The sequence below is a fragment of the Gobius niger genome (assembly GCF_951799975.1).
Source record: "Gobius niger genome assembly, chromosome: 1".
Classification (NCBI taxonomy): Eukaryota; Metazoa; Chordata; class Actinopteri; order Gobiiformes; family Gobiidae; genus Gobius; species Gobius niger.
The window spans coordinates 2,978,206-2,993,985 of record NC_136852.1 but is presented as its reverse complement, the minus strand read 5'-3'; the positions used below and the strand labels follow the sequence as shown (position 1 = coordinate 2,993,985).

General features: G+C 39.5%; 1 protein-coding gene across 2 annotated transcripts in view; it reads left to right on the top strand.

Annotated features, from left to right (window-relative positions):
- tpst1 (tyrosylprotein sulfotransferase 1) overlaps positions 1-15,780 on the top strand; it is a 97,158-nt gene that overhangs the window by 66,670 nt on the left and 14,708 nt on the right. For both annotated transcript variants that reach the window (XM_079574695.1, XM_079574694.1), the window contains exon 4: positions 1,511-1,709. In XM_079574695.1, the coding sequence (XP_079430821.1) occupies positions 1,511-1,709 (199 nt within the window). The remainder of the gene's footprint in view (positions 1-1,510; positions 1,710-15,780) is intronic.

The window sequence follows — 15,780 nt, the reverse complement described above, 5'->3', positions numbered from 1 at the left end:
TTTGGGATGAACTAATCAAGTCACATTGTTTAGTGCTGTCCCTGGACCAACATTATCATTTTTATCCGTAACATACCAGAAACACATAAAAAGAAATTCTGATACCATCCTGGTTTTGTTCGGCACAATGGTCCCGGGTTCGATTCCCACCTGGACGGGGCGTTTCTGTGTGTGGAGTTTGCATGTTCTCCCCGTGTCTGCGTAGGTTTCCTCCGGGTACTCCGGTTTCCCCTACCGCTAAAACAGGTACAGTAGGTTCCCCTCTGGGGCTAGGACGTGTACATTGGTGTATGAAGGAGTGAATGGGTGAGAGGTTCATTGCTGTAAAGTGCTTTGAGCGCCTAATGTAGGTGGAAAAGCTATATTTGTTGAGAGAGTACTTTCAAATTGTATTGTGTTCTATATTAGTTGCAGTTTCAAAAATGTAACTCGGCTACACTACTTTGAGTTACTTTTCCTTTGCTTTTCTCATTCTCTTGTGTTTTGTTTTGTTTTGACGACATTAGCTTCACACAACTGCAGATCTTTTACATCAGTGTCCAACAGGGTTTGGTGCTGCAGTGTATTTTGGAGCATTTCAATCATTTAAATGCACTTGTAACTCGAGTTACTTAAATTGTAATTGTAATATCTATTATATTACCACATTTTTTGAAGTTATATTCCTCATATAACTATTTCTGTAACTCATAACCTTTGTTTCCCACAACACTGTAAGATGAGACATTTACCATTTAAAGTGGTCGTTTGTAAGACTGTAAAATGAGGAGCGTTTTCAAGAGTGAACATTTAAGTCCCCCTCCTGATTGGACCTGCGTGTTATTAACGTTATCCTCAAACACAGAGACGTCCTCGATGCTAATGTTAGCGTTGGCCTCAAACACAGAGACGTCCTCGATGCTAATGTTAGAATTATCTTCAAACATGGAGATGTCCTCGATGCTAATGTTAGCGTTAGCCTCAAACACAGAAACGTCCTCGATGCCAATGTTAGCGTTAGCCTCAAACACAGAGACGTCCTCGATGCTAATGTTAGCGTTAGCCTCAAACACAGAGACGTCCTCGATGCTAATGTTAGCGTTAGCCTCAAACACAGAAACGTCCTCGATTCTAATGTTAGCGTTAGCCTCAAACACAGAGACGTCCTCGATGCTAATGTTAGAATTATCTTCAAACATGGAGATGTCCTCGATGCTAATGTTAGCGTTAGCCTCAAACACAGAGACGTCCTCGATGCTAATGTTAGAATTATCTTCAAACATGGAGATGTCCTCGATGCTAATGCTAGCGTTAGCCTCCTGATTGGACCTGACAGGACAGCTTGTCTCATTGGTCAAAGCGATGGCACCGGGGATTCTGAGTGTCTGAGATCAGCAAAGCAAGGGGACTTTAGATTTATTAAACATTACTTCCTTTACATCTTTTACATTTGTGAAACATTTACAGACTGTCACTGTAATGGCGTCTTCGTGAGTGGCGCCCCCTGCTGACGGCCCTCTCTGTGTTGCAGGGTGGAGCGCTCCACGGACCAGGTGATCAAGCCGGTGAACGTGGAGGCGCTGTCCAAGTGGGTGGGGAAGATCCCGGGCGACGTGGTGCGGGACATGGCCGTCATCGCGCCCATGCTGTCGCGCCTCGGCTACGACCCCCACGCCAACCCCCCCAACTACGGACGCCCCGACGCCAAGGTGCTGGACAACACGCGGCGGGTGAGCAACTCCACTAACCCACGAACATTCACTGCTGCTTCTCCGAGGTTAGAATGTTTCCCATAGATCTGGAGAGTGCTGGATCTGCTGCTGACGTCGGCGCTCTGCGTCTGCGGGACTTTTCTATTTCAGGACCTGAACATATTTTATTAAACGTCAGGACAATCAGCCTAAAGTCTGACGGAGATAAGTTTATTTTTAATGCAGTGACGACACACACCTGGCTGCTGTGGATGAGTCATGCGGGCGAAACAATAAGACTGTGGTGAAAAAGCGAGTTAAGGCAGAACTGTGAGGAGATCTGTGCCGGAGGTTTGTGTGAGCTCTGCTTCTGCACTAAGTCAGTGTAGGTTCAGAGAATGAGGTTTTGCTGGAGATCATTTCTGTGTCATTTTGATGGACAGAGTCACAACATGAGCTAAGTTTAGCCGTCATTATAACCGTTCCATACATGTTTAAGAATCTGTTATGAATCCTTAAATCAGGACTGTCCAAGCTTTTCATTGAAGTGTATGTGGTAATTAAGGCTGTACGATTTTGACTAAAAACTATTTTTATATTTGACACATTTGAAGGCATAAACCAGGGGAGCCCAAACTATTTGTCTCCGAGGCCAAAATGAAAAAGGGCCTGTGAGTCCGGGGCCAAACATGGCGACGTCAAGCACAAAAAATACATATAACTGCAAATTATAAAGTTACTTTATTTTATTTACTTTTTTTTTTTTTTTCGATAGCCTACATTTGCATTTGATTCTATCTATGCAAATAACATGCTATGTTAAAGGGGCTATATCATGCTATTTTAGCCATTCCAAAGTTAAGTATAGGCATTTATATGATATATTGTACCTCTACCATTATGGACCACTCATTTTTGTGATAAATATAAGTGTTTTCTGGAGGTATTTTTCAAACCCGGAAGACACAACGCTTCGATTCAGTTAACTCCGCCCCCTCTCTCCGCACATACAACTTTACCGTAATATAAATAAACAACAATAAGTGAAGTTACTTCACGATGCAGTTATACGGAGTTGACATCTGCAACACAGCTTCAAAAATGGCTAACACACATGCTAATATGCTAACACACATGCTAATATGCTAACACACATGCTAACCCGCGTTTGGATTGTCTCACCGCTCTGGTCCATCGCTGTTTACATTATGGGACTCGCGTTGGTTATAAAAGTTAATCCACTTTGATTCTGGCGAAGGTTCACCAAACATCCATCAAGAGACAGTCACAGAAAAACAATATTTTGGTGATAGTCGCTGAATCCCGGAGAAAAAAACAGCTGAGTGGCCTCTTCCTGAAAAGGGTTGAATATAAACTCCCGTCCTCGTAGCCAAACGCGCTTCTTTTTCTCCGTCCGTGACATTATCGTTAGTTAAGAATAAAAAACAGGTGTCCAGAGTAGGTAACGAGCTCCATCTTCAGCTGCAGCGCAAACATGACTGATCTGTTCAGACGCTCAGGGTTTGTTTTGGCCACAGCTGACCTGGAAGCACCTCGGGCACATCCTTTTTATTTATTTATTTATTTTTTAAACATTTTTTACTCTTTGTTTCTCTCTTACGACAGAAATAATGAAAAGGCTGTTTTACAAATTAAAATCCGGCCGTAAGCATAGAATTAAGACATTACATTACAGACGTCGAGCACTTCCGTTCCGCTGTGACGACACAACTGAACACTCAGTCGTTCACCAGGAGAGGGCGGAGCCTCAGAGAGCAGGATTCAGGAGGATTGCTGAGAGCTGCGTGAATGAAGCCACAAACCACTCTGGGGGTGTTTTTGATAAGGAAATAGCATAACAACATGGCTAAAAGCAACAAAAAGTCGATTTTGCATGATATAGGACCTTTAAAACAAATGGTAACTATGGCAAAAGCCTAATTTTAGTAGAACAAAATCAACAATTGTAGCAATTTAGTGCAAAAAAAAATGTATCTACAGCACCGACAGTAACTTTACCTCATTCGTTCACTCAAAGAAAATGCAACATTAGATATTTTGAAAGTGTCAGTTCAGCATCAATTCTTTTATGAGTCAATTTTTAACATATGCTGTTGTTAACGTCAACAACCTTTGCAATATAAGTTGGAAAACTGTGAAAGTTGATGCTATAACGCTGTGATAAACACCAAGACACCACAACAGTGTTTCCTTAACTTTGCGAAAGGAGTGAAACAGCGCCCCCAATTTGACGCTGGTGGTCAAAAGGTGTACTGCATCCATATTTACCATTGAGAATGAATGGAAGGGAGTAAGTTAGTATTAACCGCAGCGCAAAAGTAGGTCACTCTCTGGCGGGCCGACAGAATTGTTTCGTCGGGCCCACTTTGGGCACCCCTGGCATTAACTGTTAAAATGACGAGTGAAGGAAGTCGTGTTACTTTTAGACTTTAAACTTATTCTTTTTAACATATTCTTGCTGAAATTGTCCCACATTAGAACAAAACTCAATCTACTTTCACAAAGATTTGGTTCTATACGGACACCGCCGTCTTCTGGAGGAGTTTCACTGACATTTAGAGTACCTCTGGGGGAACAGCCACGTGACTTAGAATCTGCTTTATGGAAACAGACCTTTTATCTGTTGCAGCTAAACCTGAGATCAGAGGCTCCACAATTCTGATTATTGACGTCTATCACTCAAACGCCAGAGACGGAAGAAAGAAAAACCCCTCTGTCTTTGGGTTTGGAACCTTAAAGGAACAGGCCACAGTTTTTCCATACTGAGATCTGTTCTTACCTGAGCTTAGACGAGTTGATCCGTACCTGTCTGGTCTTTGTGTGTGCTCTAAGCTCAGGTAAGAACAGATCTCAGTGTGGAAAAACTGTGGCCTGTTCCTTTAAAACCAGCTTGTAGTAAAACGCATAATCTCTGGCGATACTACAATAAACACATTGTTAAAAGAGTTTTCTCCGTGTCTTATGTCTGTCGCTTTTGGACGAGAACCGTGAGGCGTGTGCTTGTAAGCGCTGGAGCGGTGAGCTGGGTCTGGTGTTTGTACGAGTGCCGCTGAAGCCTCTCCCAAACCTCTCCGTCGCGTCTGAGTGGACGGTGTTGAGTCCAGACTCAGTGGCTCGGTTTCGGAAAGTCCTTGACGGTTCCAACACTGTGACCCGCGGGTTCTTAAAGTGGTTTCGGTCCCGGATCAGCGGCTGCTCCTGGACTCTGTGGGTGGGATGTAAGGAATGCCTCTCGACATCTGTGTTTTCAGAAGATCTCCCTCCTCCTCCTCCTCCTCCCTCTCTCGCTCTCTGTGTTTTAGGAAAATCCCTGAAAACACGTCAGTAGTTCCATGTCTTGTTCAGTGAAGTCTGTTTTTTAGATCGAGGTGAATCGGGGCCTCTCCGTCTCCCGTGTTACTCTTAAACTGCGCCTTCTCCTGAGGTTTAGTCATAAACGCCTGAGTGCTTTGTATCGTTGAGCTAATGACGCCGCCGTTGTAAGTCCATAGTTCACGACCTTCTGCCCTGTGGCGTGTCCTTTTGAGGCGAGACGCTGCAGGTGAAAAGGGACAATGATAAAAGAGAGATGTCACTTTGAAATACTGACCAAACTCCTCCTTTACGATGTTTTCTTTCATGACTCCAGTGAGCCGAAGTTTCCCAGTAAATCTCTCCAACACGGCGGCGCTCCCTGGCCTTTCCCACGCTGATTCATTCACAAATACTGACCTGTTTGGTATCCACGTGTAGCACGACAGATGATCAGTCCTGTCTTGATTTGAACCCACTTGGATTTTGTTTTTATATGGAAACAAAACATGAAAAAAAAAAAAACTTGCGATACGTTTTTGCCTCATACTTATGTCATTCATCTAGAGCCCAAGTTTCAAATTGATGTCTCTGCATTTAAAGGGGCGAGATGCAAGTTTGTGCTCACTACTGCCACCTCAGGTCACACGTGTAACTGCAGCTTCTATATTAAGCTCTTACCACCCGCCTAAACCAAATGCCTTCTGTCCTCTTTTGGCCTGTGTAACACCTCATTTGAAAGCTAAGACCCACAAAACTGACCTTTTTCCTCGCGTCGCTGCTGCGTTGTTGTTTTTTTTTCTTTTTTGTGACATTTTTGTTGAATTTTTGCCACATTTTTGTTGCGTTTACATCCTTGTTTTCTTTTCATATTTTGTAGCTGTTTTGGTGTTTTGTTTTGTCACTTTTTGTCACTTTTTGTTGAATTTTTGTAATTTTTTTGTTTAACTTTTTGTCACATTTTTGTTGAATTTTTGTCACATTTTTGTTGAGCTTTTTGTCACATTTTTTTTGAATTTTTGTCACATTTTTATTGAGCTTTTTGTCACATTTTTGTTTATTTTTTTGTCACATTTTGTTGATTTTTTGTCACATTTTTGTCACTTTTTGTTGAATTTTTGTAATTTTTTTGTTGAATTTTTGTAATTTTTTGTTGAATTTTTGTCACATTTTGTTGAATTTTTGTAATTTTTTTGTTTAATTTTTGTCACATTTTTGTTGAATTTTTGTAATTTTTTTGTTGAATTTTTGTCACATTTTTGTTGAATTTTTGTCACATCTTTGTTGAATTTTTGTCACATTTTGTTGCGTTTACATCCTTGTTTTCTTATTTTTGTGGCTGTTTTGGTGCTTTTTTCCCAAGAATCTTTTTGATTAGGGTAAAGCCAAACTGGAGAAAATGGGATCCGTTCAGGTGGGAGTTAAGAGGTTAAATGAGGCGTTACACTTATAGGCTGTAAGCTCCAGTTGAGAAGCTTTTAGATTTAGGTAAAGCTGGACTGGAGAAGATGTGCTTGTTTAAGGCAGGGGGTTAAGTACTGTAAAAATGTGAGAGAAACTGTCAATTACTACAAACTTTCCAAACAGGAAACACCAAATGAGGTCATAAATGATGCACAGCACTGGCAGTTGTAGAAAATGGTGCTTTACTTTTGGCGAAAATTGTCAGGTTCGGCCCTTGGTCCTTTTACAATAAAGAAAATCGGCCTCCACTAAGCAAACCTGCCGACCCCTGATGTAGGGGGAGGAAAATACATTTGCTTTAACATTTTTAAACTCTGTATAGTCCCTTTAAATGTCCTTATTCGCCTGCTGCGTCTCGAGGAGAGAAGTTGCTGTTGTGGATGTGTGGATGTGGTCTGAGGTGAAGTGAGGCCACGCTCTGCCTTTAACTTTCATCACCGTCTCGCTCTGACGTACAGATATGGATGTTTGATGATGATGAAGCAGGATGATAATTGATATTCGAGTGGATTAGTGCAGAAGCTCAGTCACAAGCCATTATCGTCTGCGCTCAGTCTGTGCAGAGGCAGCGCACAGGAGTCGGATGAGGATTTGTGCTGAAGGCGAGAAACTGCAGAACAGAAATCAATTTAGTGATGTCAATTTTGAAGCAAAAAGGTAGGAAACTTTGCGCATTAGGATTTGTGAGTAGGATGGAGGTTAAAGAGGGGGTATTATGCTTTTTTCAGTCACATAGCACCAGTCTATATCCAGGAGGTGGGGGCGTTCCTAGGAGGACTCAGGCAAACCTATCCCTAAAATGGCCGCCATCAGAGTTTTTACAGATCACTCAAAACGACGCCGCCATGAACCGTGCCCGCCCCTTTTCTCCTGTTAGTTTACACAGGACAGGAGAAGAAATCCGTTACTGCATGAAAGCAAAGCCGTTTTCAGTGTTGACGTGTTGGTGCAAAAGAACATTGGACATTTTTTACACAAATCAATCGACTAAACGTCAGATTTTACTGGTGAACATTTTCCCCCTGTTCTCTGTTTAAATGAACGGGCTTCGCTCTACTGCAGGGCTAGGCAAGTTTGCGTCAAAGAGGGACGATTTTCACCATAGCCAAAACACAGAGGGCCGAGCCTCACCATGGTAGCCTAAAGTTAAGAACCATTTTGTGCAAATGCCAATGTTTTACATCAGTGGTTCTAAAGTGGTCCGGCTCCGAGACCCGCCATTACCTTAATGACAAGCTGCGACCCAAATAAAACTGTACTTATATCGTATAAAATATTGTATTTACCACATGTTTTTATTGAACAAGCCGTAGATTTGCTTTTAAGACTGAAAATTATGATCAAAATAACCCAATAATATTAATTTTAACAGACTCCAGTGTGTTTCCGTGTAGTTTCAGATGGAAAACATTGAAAAAAAAGTTCCCTATAGGCTCGCAACCCACTATTGAGTCCCGACCCACCAGTTGAGAATCACTGTTTTACATTATATATGACCAAGTGGGATGTTCTGCAAGGACCTTTTCAAAAATACAATATAAAACGATACTTTCTCACATTTTGTGTGTACTTTAACAGATATTTGATCCCTTATTTGCATAATAATATTTCTCCAAATCACATTGGGGGCTAGAGGTTCTGTGCTGGAGGGCCGGATTTGGCCCCCGGGCCTGACGTTGCCTACCCCTGCTCTAATGATGAGGCAGGAGTTCTTGGCCATTTTAAATAGCCAAGAGTGTAGCAGGTTATAGGCTATAGAGCAACTCAAAATATACATTGGCCTATATCAAAAAGTAGATCCCAGATTGTCTTACATCCAAGAAACAACCTTAACCAGTTTAATCTTTTTTTTTTTCTTTTTTAATATTTACACTGGTTCCAGGGAAGGTCCCAGTGTCCTAAAGGTATAATTAGCCTGTTAAAGTACACTATAAATGTGAGAAATAGTGTATTTTTTAAATGTCCTTGCAGAACATCCCACTTGGTCGTATATAATGTAAAACAGTGAATCTCAACGGGTCTCTGAGCCGGACCACTTTAGAACCACTGATGTAAAACATTGGCATTTGCAGAAAATGGTTCTTAACTTAGGCTACCATGGTGAGCTTCTCTTTTAGGTTATTATATAGGTCTGTGTAACACCTCATTTGAAAGCTAAGACCCATAAAACTGATCTTTTTCCGCACATTGTTGCAGTGTTGTCACCTTTTTTATGTTTGTTTTTTTTTGTCACATTTTTGTTGAATTTTTGTCACTTTTTGGTTTAATTTTTTTCACATTTTTGTTGAATTTTTGTTGAATTTTTGTCACATTTTTGTCACATTTTTGTCACATTTATGTTTAATTTTTGTCACTTTTTGGTTGAATTTTTGTCACTTTTTTGTTTAATTTTTGTCACATTTTTGTTGAATTTTGTCACATTTTTGTCACATTTTTGTCACATTTTTGTCACATTTATGTTTAATTTTTGTCACATGTTTGGTTGAATTTTTGTCACTTTTTTGTTTAATTTTTGTCACATTTTTGTTGAATTTTTTCACATTTTTGTCACATTTTTGTCACATTTTTGTCGCGTTTACATCCTTGTTTTCTTCTCATTTTTTGTGGCTATTTTGGTGCTTTTTCCCCAAGAATCTTTTTGCTTAGGGTAAAGCCAAACTGGAGAAAATGTGCTCGGTTCAGGTGGGAGTTAAGAGGTTAACAGAACTCGCCGTCTGCCCCTTTTACAAGCTCAGTTACATCAGTTCTATTATTAAGTCTTATGTAGAGTCACAAATATGTTTCTGCTCTTGGCGTTTGCGTGAGTGCGTGAGTGCGTGAGCCGCTCTCACGCCGCGAGGAGACGGCGAGCGGCTCCATCTGATCAGAAACACGTGTGAGAGCGCGCCGCGAGCCAGAGACGCCGCTGGAGCAGTCGGTGTTTGGAAAGATCGCATGAGAAGCCGCTATTAGACACTCAGACCCTTCTCCTCTGCATCCTCCACGCCAGAGCTTCTCAAACGTTGCACTCAAAGCAACACCTCGTGAAACACACGACCTTCGAGTCTGGCCAGGCCCAGATCAGGATCACACCAGGGGCGGACTGGGACTGAAAAACGGCCCGGGACTCTGGACCAGCCTGGCCCAAACTAGCGTAAATGCAAGACTTCCACAAATACATATTTAACCCTTAACCGAGTGCTTTTTCTCCAGTTCGGCTTTACACAAATCTAAAAGCTTCTTGACCGAAGAGCAACAGTGTAATGCCTGAACTTTTTGTCACATTGTCACCACATTTTTGTCATGTTTTTGTTGCTTTTTCGTCACTTTTGTGTCACTTTCGTATTGTGTTTTTGTGGCTTTTTTCCATTGCTTTGTTGTGTTTTCGTCTCTTTTTTTGTCGTGTTTTTGTGGGTTTCTGTTGCTTTCCCGGCACATTTTTGCTCCTTTTTCATCCTCATTTTCCTCGCCGTTTTGATTCTTTTCTTTTAAGCTTTTAGATTTAGGTAAAGCTTGGTTAACCTCTTACCGTAAATTCTCTAATACTGGCCTGTATTCCATTAGCGGCCGGGTCTCTGACAGAGGCCGGGTCTTCAAAGCACGTCCAGCTGCTCCGTGTGCAGGTCAGTCCCACGCCTCAAAATAACTCCTCCCATCAGCGCGAGCGTCTCGTCTTCTCTCGGGTCAGTCTCATGATCGATCACAAACACAAACGCTCCGTCTAAACTCGCCTTTTACACAAGATAACAACAAATAATCTGGTCCGCGGTAAAAACGAAACAGAAACCTGCAGTGACATTGACGTCAAAGCTCCGCTAACAGCAACGAAACACTTCCTGTTGTCCCGACAAAATAAAAGCCGTCAATGTTCCAGCCGCTGGGAGAGGGTTTGAAATGTTAATTAATAAATAAACCTAATATTTTAGGTGCAAATGGACACAAGTCTTGTTTTTCTTCATTTTCCTGGTCGTCCGTTTTGCTTAAATAGAAATAAAGGCCTGTCTCTAATTGTGGCCTGGTTCCAATAAAGGCCTGGTCCTGATGCCCTTGAGTAAATAAAGGCCCCGGCCTATATTAGAGCATTTACGGTAGCTCCCACCTGAACCGATCACATTTTCTCCAGTTTGGCTTTACCTAAATCTAAAAGCTTCTTGAAAAAAAAAAACGTCAAAATGGAGACGAAAAATGAGAAGAAAAGTGAGGACGTAAACGCAAAATGGCGCAAAATAGCAAGAAAAAAGCAATCAAAAAAAGTGACAAAAACTCAACAAGAAATTGACAAAAAAGTGATGAAAGTGCAGCAAAAAAAGAGACAGAATGTGACGATGAATTGAAACAAAAAAGGAGACAAAAAAACTCAACAAAAGAGCAGCAAAAAAGTGACAAACAGTAACAAAAAAAGTTTGCAAAAATGAGAGGAAATATGATATGGACATATGGCCAGTCCGCCCCTGAATAAAACTATGTCTGAACAAAACATCAAAGTAATAAAGGTTTGAGAAGTTCCAGACTCGCTGCTCGGCTCCTCCACACTCGCGGGCGTCATGGCGTCCAGATGTGGTCCCCGTGTCCTGTTCGTGTCCTGGCTTTATTTACACTTGTGCGTCTGTAAACATCTGTCGGAGCGTGCGACACGAGCTGGAGAAACACGTGTCGTAACATCAGCTCCGCTTTCCGCAAAGCCCGGCCTGGTTCCTTTTGTCCGGCCGCCCAGCGGGAAGTTTCAACGAGAGCGCCCCCTGCGGGCAAGTCGGACGATCGTCACGAACCCCGATCATTTCATCGTAGAGCGAGTGGTCAAAAAAATCATCTTTCATGCGTCTCATTGCATTAACCCCTTAACTCCCACCTGAACCGAGCACATTTTCTCCGGTTTGGCTTTACCCCAGTCCGAAAGCTTCAGGAAAAAAGCTGTGAAAATAGCAACAAAACTGAGACGAAAACAATGATGGAAATGTGACAAAAAAGTGAGAAAACATTGACAAAAAATTGACGAAAAAATGACCAAAAATGTGACAAAAATATGATAAAAAAAAATGACAAAAATGTGACAAAAAAATGACAAAAATGTGATGAAAAATTGATTTAAAAAAATTAAAAATGTGACAAAAAATTACAAAAAAAAAAGACAAAATGTGACAAAAAAGTTACAAAAATGTGACAAAAGAATTAAAAAAAATTGACAAAAAATGACAAAAAATGTGATAAAAATTTGACGAAAAAAATTACAAAAATGTGGCAAAAAATGACAAAAATTTGATAAAAAAATTGACGAAAAAATGACAAAAATGTGACACAAAAATAACAAAAATATGATGAAAATGTGACAAAAAAATGGCAAAAAATTGATTAAAAAATTGATGAAAAAAATAAATAAAAATACGACAAAAAATGACAAAAAAAATTGACAAAATGTGACAAAAAATGTGATAAAAAATTACAAATAAGTTGCAAAAAAGTTGCAAAAATGAGTTGAATACCCAACAAAAAAATGATGGGGAAAAAATCTGCTGACGTGAGGAAAAAGATCCTCTCGGTTCAGGCGGGACTAAAAGAGATTAAGCTACATCATCATAATAATGCATCGGTTACGTCTATAATGTAACATCTTTACAGCAGGTTTTTTACATAAATATCATGAAACAAGCAGCGCTTTGCAGCTTGTGATTCGAATAATGTTTTTACGTCACTAAATAGTGAGGGAGAAAGAGTGAGCGCTGTGTTTATTAGAGAATGATTAAAACTAAGGATGTTTTTCTGACAAATCCATAAAGTGTAGATTTGTATCTTGTTGCTGATGAAGCTGTAACGTAATAGCTGAAAACCATGATCTGTCATGGTCAATTGGCCTCTGTTTAGCTTAGATTCCTCAGGACCCGAGGCACGTAGAATTAAACTGTTTTTACCTCCGGAGAGCTTAGAGTCTCATCTTTCAAACCAGCCATGACATGTGTCCATAGCTATAACATAGAATACGCTGTGGTGCTACAAATATCATGAAAATCATGATATTTCATCAAAATATCCTGCACTCAGTGTGTTGATATAGTCTCACTGATTTTTACCAGATTTGTCATTTAACCTCTTAACTCCCGCCTGAACCGAGAGGATCTTTTTCCTCACGTCATCAGATTTTTGTTTCCATCATGTTTTTGTAGGGTGTTCAACTCATTTTTGTAGCTTTTTTTGTCATTTTTTGTCACATTTTTGTCACATTTTTCGTAAATTTTTTATCACATTTTTGTCATTTTTTATTTTTTACATTTTTGTCATTTTTTGTCACATTTTTGTCATTTTTTGGTTAAATTTTTATCACATTATTGTAATTTTTTGTAATTTTTTTGTCAAATTTTTGTAATTTTTTTGCAATTTTTATCAATTTTTTTTGTCATTTTTTCGTCAATTTGTCAATTTCTTGTCACATTTTTGTCACATTTTTGTCACATTTTTGTCATTTTTTTCCGTCCATTTTTTATCAATTTTTTGTCGTTTTTTGTCAATTTTTTTGTAATTTTTTTGTAATTTTTTATCATATTTTTTGTAATTTTTTTGTCACATTTTTGTCATTTTTTCGTTAATTTTTTGTCAATTTCTTGTGACATTTTTGCCACTTTTTCATACATTTTTTATCACTTTTTTGTCAATGTTTTCTCGCTTTTTTGTCACATTTCCATCATTGTTTTCGTCTCAGTTTTGTTGCTATTTTCACAGCTTTTTTCCAGAAGCTTTTGGACTGGAGTAAAGCCAAGTTAAGGGGTTAAATAGTATTTGTTTGAGTGTCATTAAAATTTCCGACTTGACAACTGGAACTGAAACTCTAAAAAATGGCTTCAACTTCTGAGCTCTGAGGACAAAAAGAACGCAGCATCACTACAGTGCATAGAGACGAGAATACTTTCAGCTTTTACCCCTTGGACGAGTCTAGATTAACTGACTGGAGGTGATTTCAGACGCTTAAAGTTAATCATCTAAAGAATTTAGCTACAACAATGTAAGAAAACGCACTTTTTCCCGACACAGAAGCAAAATAAACCTATTCTTAAAGCTGCTCCGTTAGCGCTCGGGGCTGGACTGTTGGACGCTGCTCTTTCTGAACAACTTAACTTCGAATCCTTCCAACCAGAACATTCGGAGTAAGGACTTTTCACTCCGCGCTCCCGGACCATGTGGAGGCGGTTAGCGTCTGGCTGCGGCCGGAGACTGCGCGACGTCGACTCGCGCTTTTTCCGGCATTTTGGCGTCGGGATTTTAAAAAGAAAACGAGAAGGAATTTCCAGAACGAGGATCCAAGAAAACATTCATGTTGCAAATAATCTGGAAACAATTGTACGACGGCGAAACGGAGCCAAGTTGAAGTGAGCTCATCCTCCTGTGTGTTACTGTGGAAGAGCGGGAGAGAGAGGAGAAGAAGAAGAAGAAGAGCTGAGACTGTCAGACTTGTAGTTTACAAAAGCTGGGTTTCTTCATTTGAGAGAATATGTAAATAAGAACTGCTAAACGAATACAAGAATCTCAATGTTGAGTGCCGACCGCCATTAACCCCTTAACTCCCACCTGCACCAAGCACTTTTTCTCCAGTTTGGCTTTACCCCAGTCCAAAAGCTTCTGGAAAAAAAAAACTGTGGAAATAGCAACAAAACTGAGACGAAAACAATGATGGAAATGTGACAAAAAAGTGACGAAAAATTTATGAAAAAGTGGCAAAAATGTGACAAAAAAATGGAAAAAAATGGATAAAAATTTGACCCAAAAAATGACAAAAATGTGACAAAAAAATGAGAAAAATGTGATTAAAAATTACAGTAATGTGAGAAAAATGTGATTAAAAATTACAGTAATGTGAGAAAAATGTGATTAAAAATTACAGTAATGTGAGACAAATGTGAGAAGAAAATGACAAAAATGTGATAAATTTTTTTTTTCCAAAAATGTGATGAAAAATGTACAAAAAATTACCAAAACTTGATAAAAATTTGATGAAAAAATGACAAAAATGTGACAAAAAAGGACAAAAAAATGACAAAAATGTGATGAAAAAATGACAAAAATGTGATAAAAATGTGACAAAAAAATGCGAAAAATGTGATAAAAATTTGACAAAAAATGTGACCAAAAAATGACAAAAATGTGACAAAATATGACACAAAAAATTACAAAAATGTGATTAAAAAATGACAATAATGTGATAAAAATTTGACCAAATATTTTTTTTAAAAAGTTGATGAAAATTTGATGAAAAAATGACAAAAATGTGACAAAAAAGGACAAAAAAATTACAAAAATGTGATGAAAAAAATTACAAAAATGTGACAAAAAATTACAAAAAAGTTATGAAAGTAAGACCCGTGGGAACCCAGGGTGCTGAGGGGGCTGCAGCACCCCCTGGTGGATAGTTTGGGAACTGCAGGCCATATTAATAAATAGGAAAAAAGCGTTTTTGGGGTATATTTTGTCCCTCAGCACCCCCTAACTAAAATATCTTCCCACGGCTCTGTATGAAAGTTATAAAAATGAGTTGAATACCCAACAAAAAAATGATGGGAAAAAATCTGATGACGTGAGGAAAAAGATCCTCTCGGTTCAGGTGGGAGTTAAGAGGTTAAGCAACAAACAGAAGAAGACGACCCACTCTCTTGTCTAATACAAATGCACACGTTACATCTGAGTGTATTTTTCTTACTTAAAGAAATGAAATTAAGCTTGTGAAGTTGCTCTCCATCCAGCGCTCTGTCACATCAGTGCTGTGCATTTACCCAAATGCCTCGTGTAGTAAACTCTCTCTTGAGTGACTCCTCCCTTAAAGGCCAGTGTAATAGTGCACTCTAAATAGTCCGGACACTCAGAGAAACTAGATTTATCTGAAAACTCGCTTTGCAAATCGATAGTGCCGTGATAAATGCAGTTTGAGTTCAGAGTAGGATTGCAATTTACATTCATGGGAAATATTAGCTTTTTTTGGTTGAATAAACAATTGGTGAACTTTTAGTAGGTATTTGAGTGATTTTGAGTGCACGAGCGCTGCACTACGGTTTGGTTAGATTCACCTGTCTCTAACTCGGATCATGACACTGACCATTACTGTACGAGGAGTGGGCGGGGCTGCTTTAACCCCTTAACTCCCACCTGAACCGAGCACCTTTTTCTCCAGTTTGGCTTTACCCCAGTCCAAAAGCTTCTGGAAAAAAGCTGTGAAAATAGCAACAAAACTGAGACGAAAACAATGATGGAAATGTGACAAAAAAAGTGAGAAAACATTGGCAAAAAAGTGATGGAAAAATTGATGAAAAAGTGGCAAAAATGTCACAAAAATGTCGCTAAAAAATTGACGAAAAAGTGATAAAAAATTGACACAAAA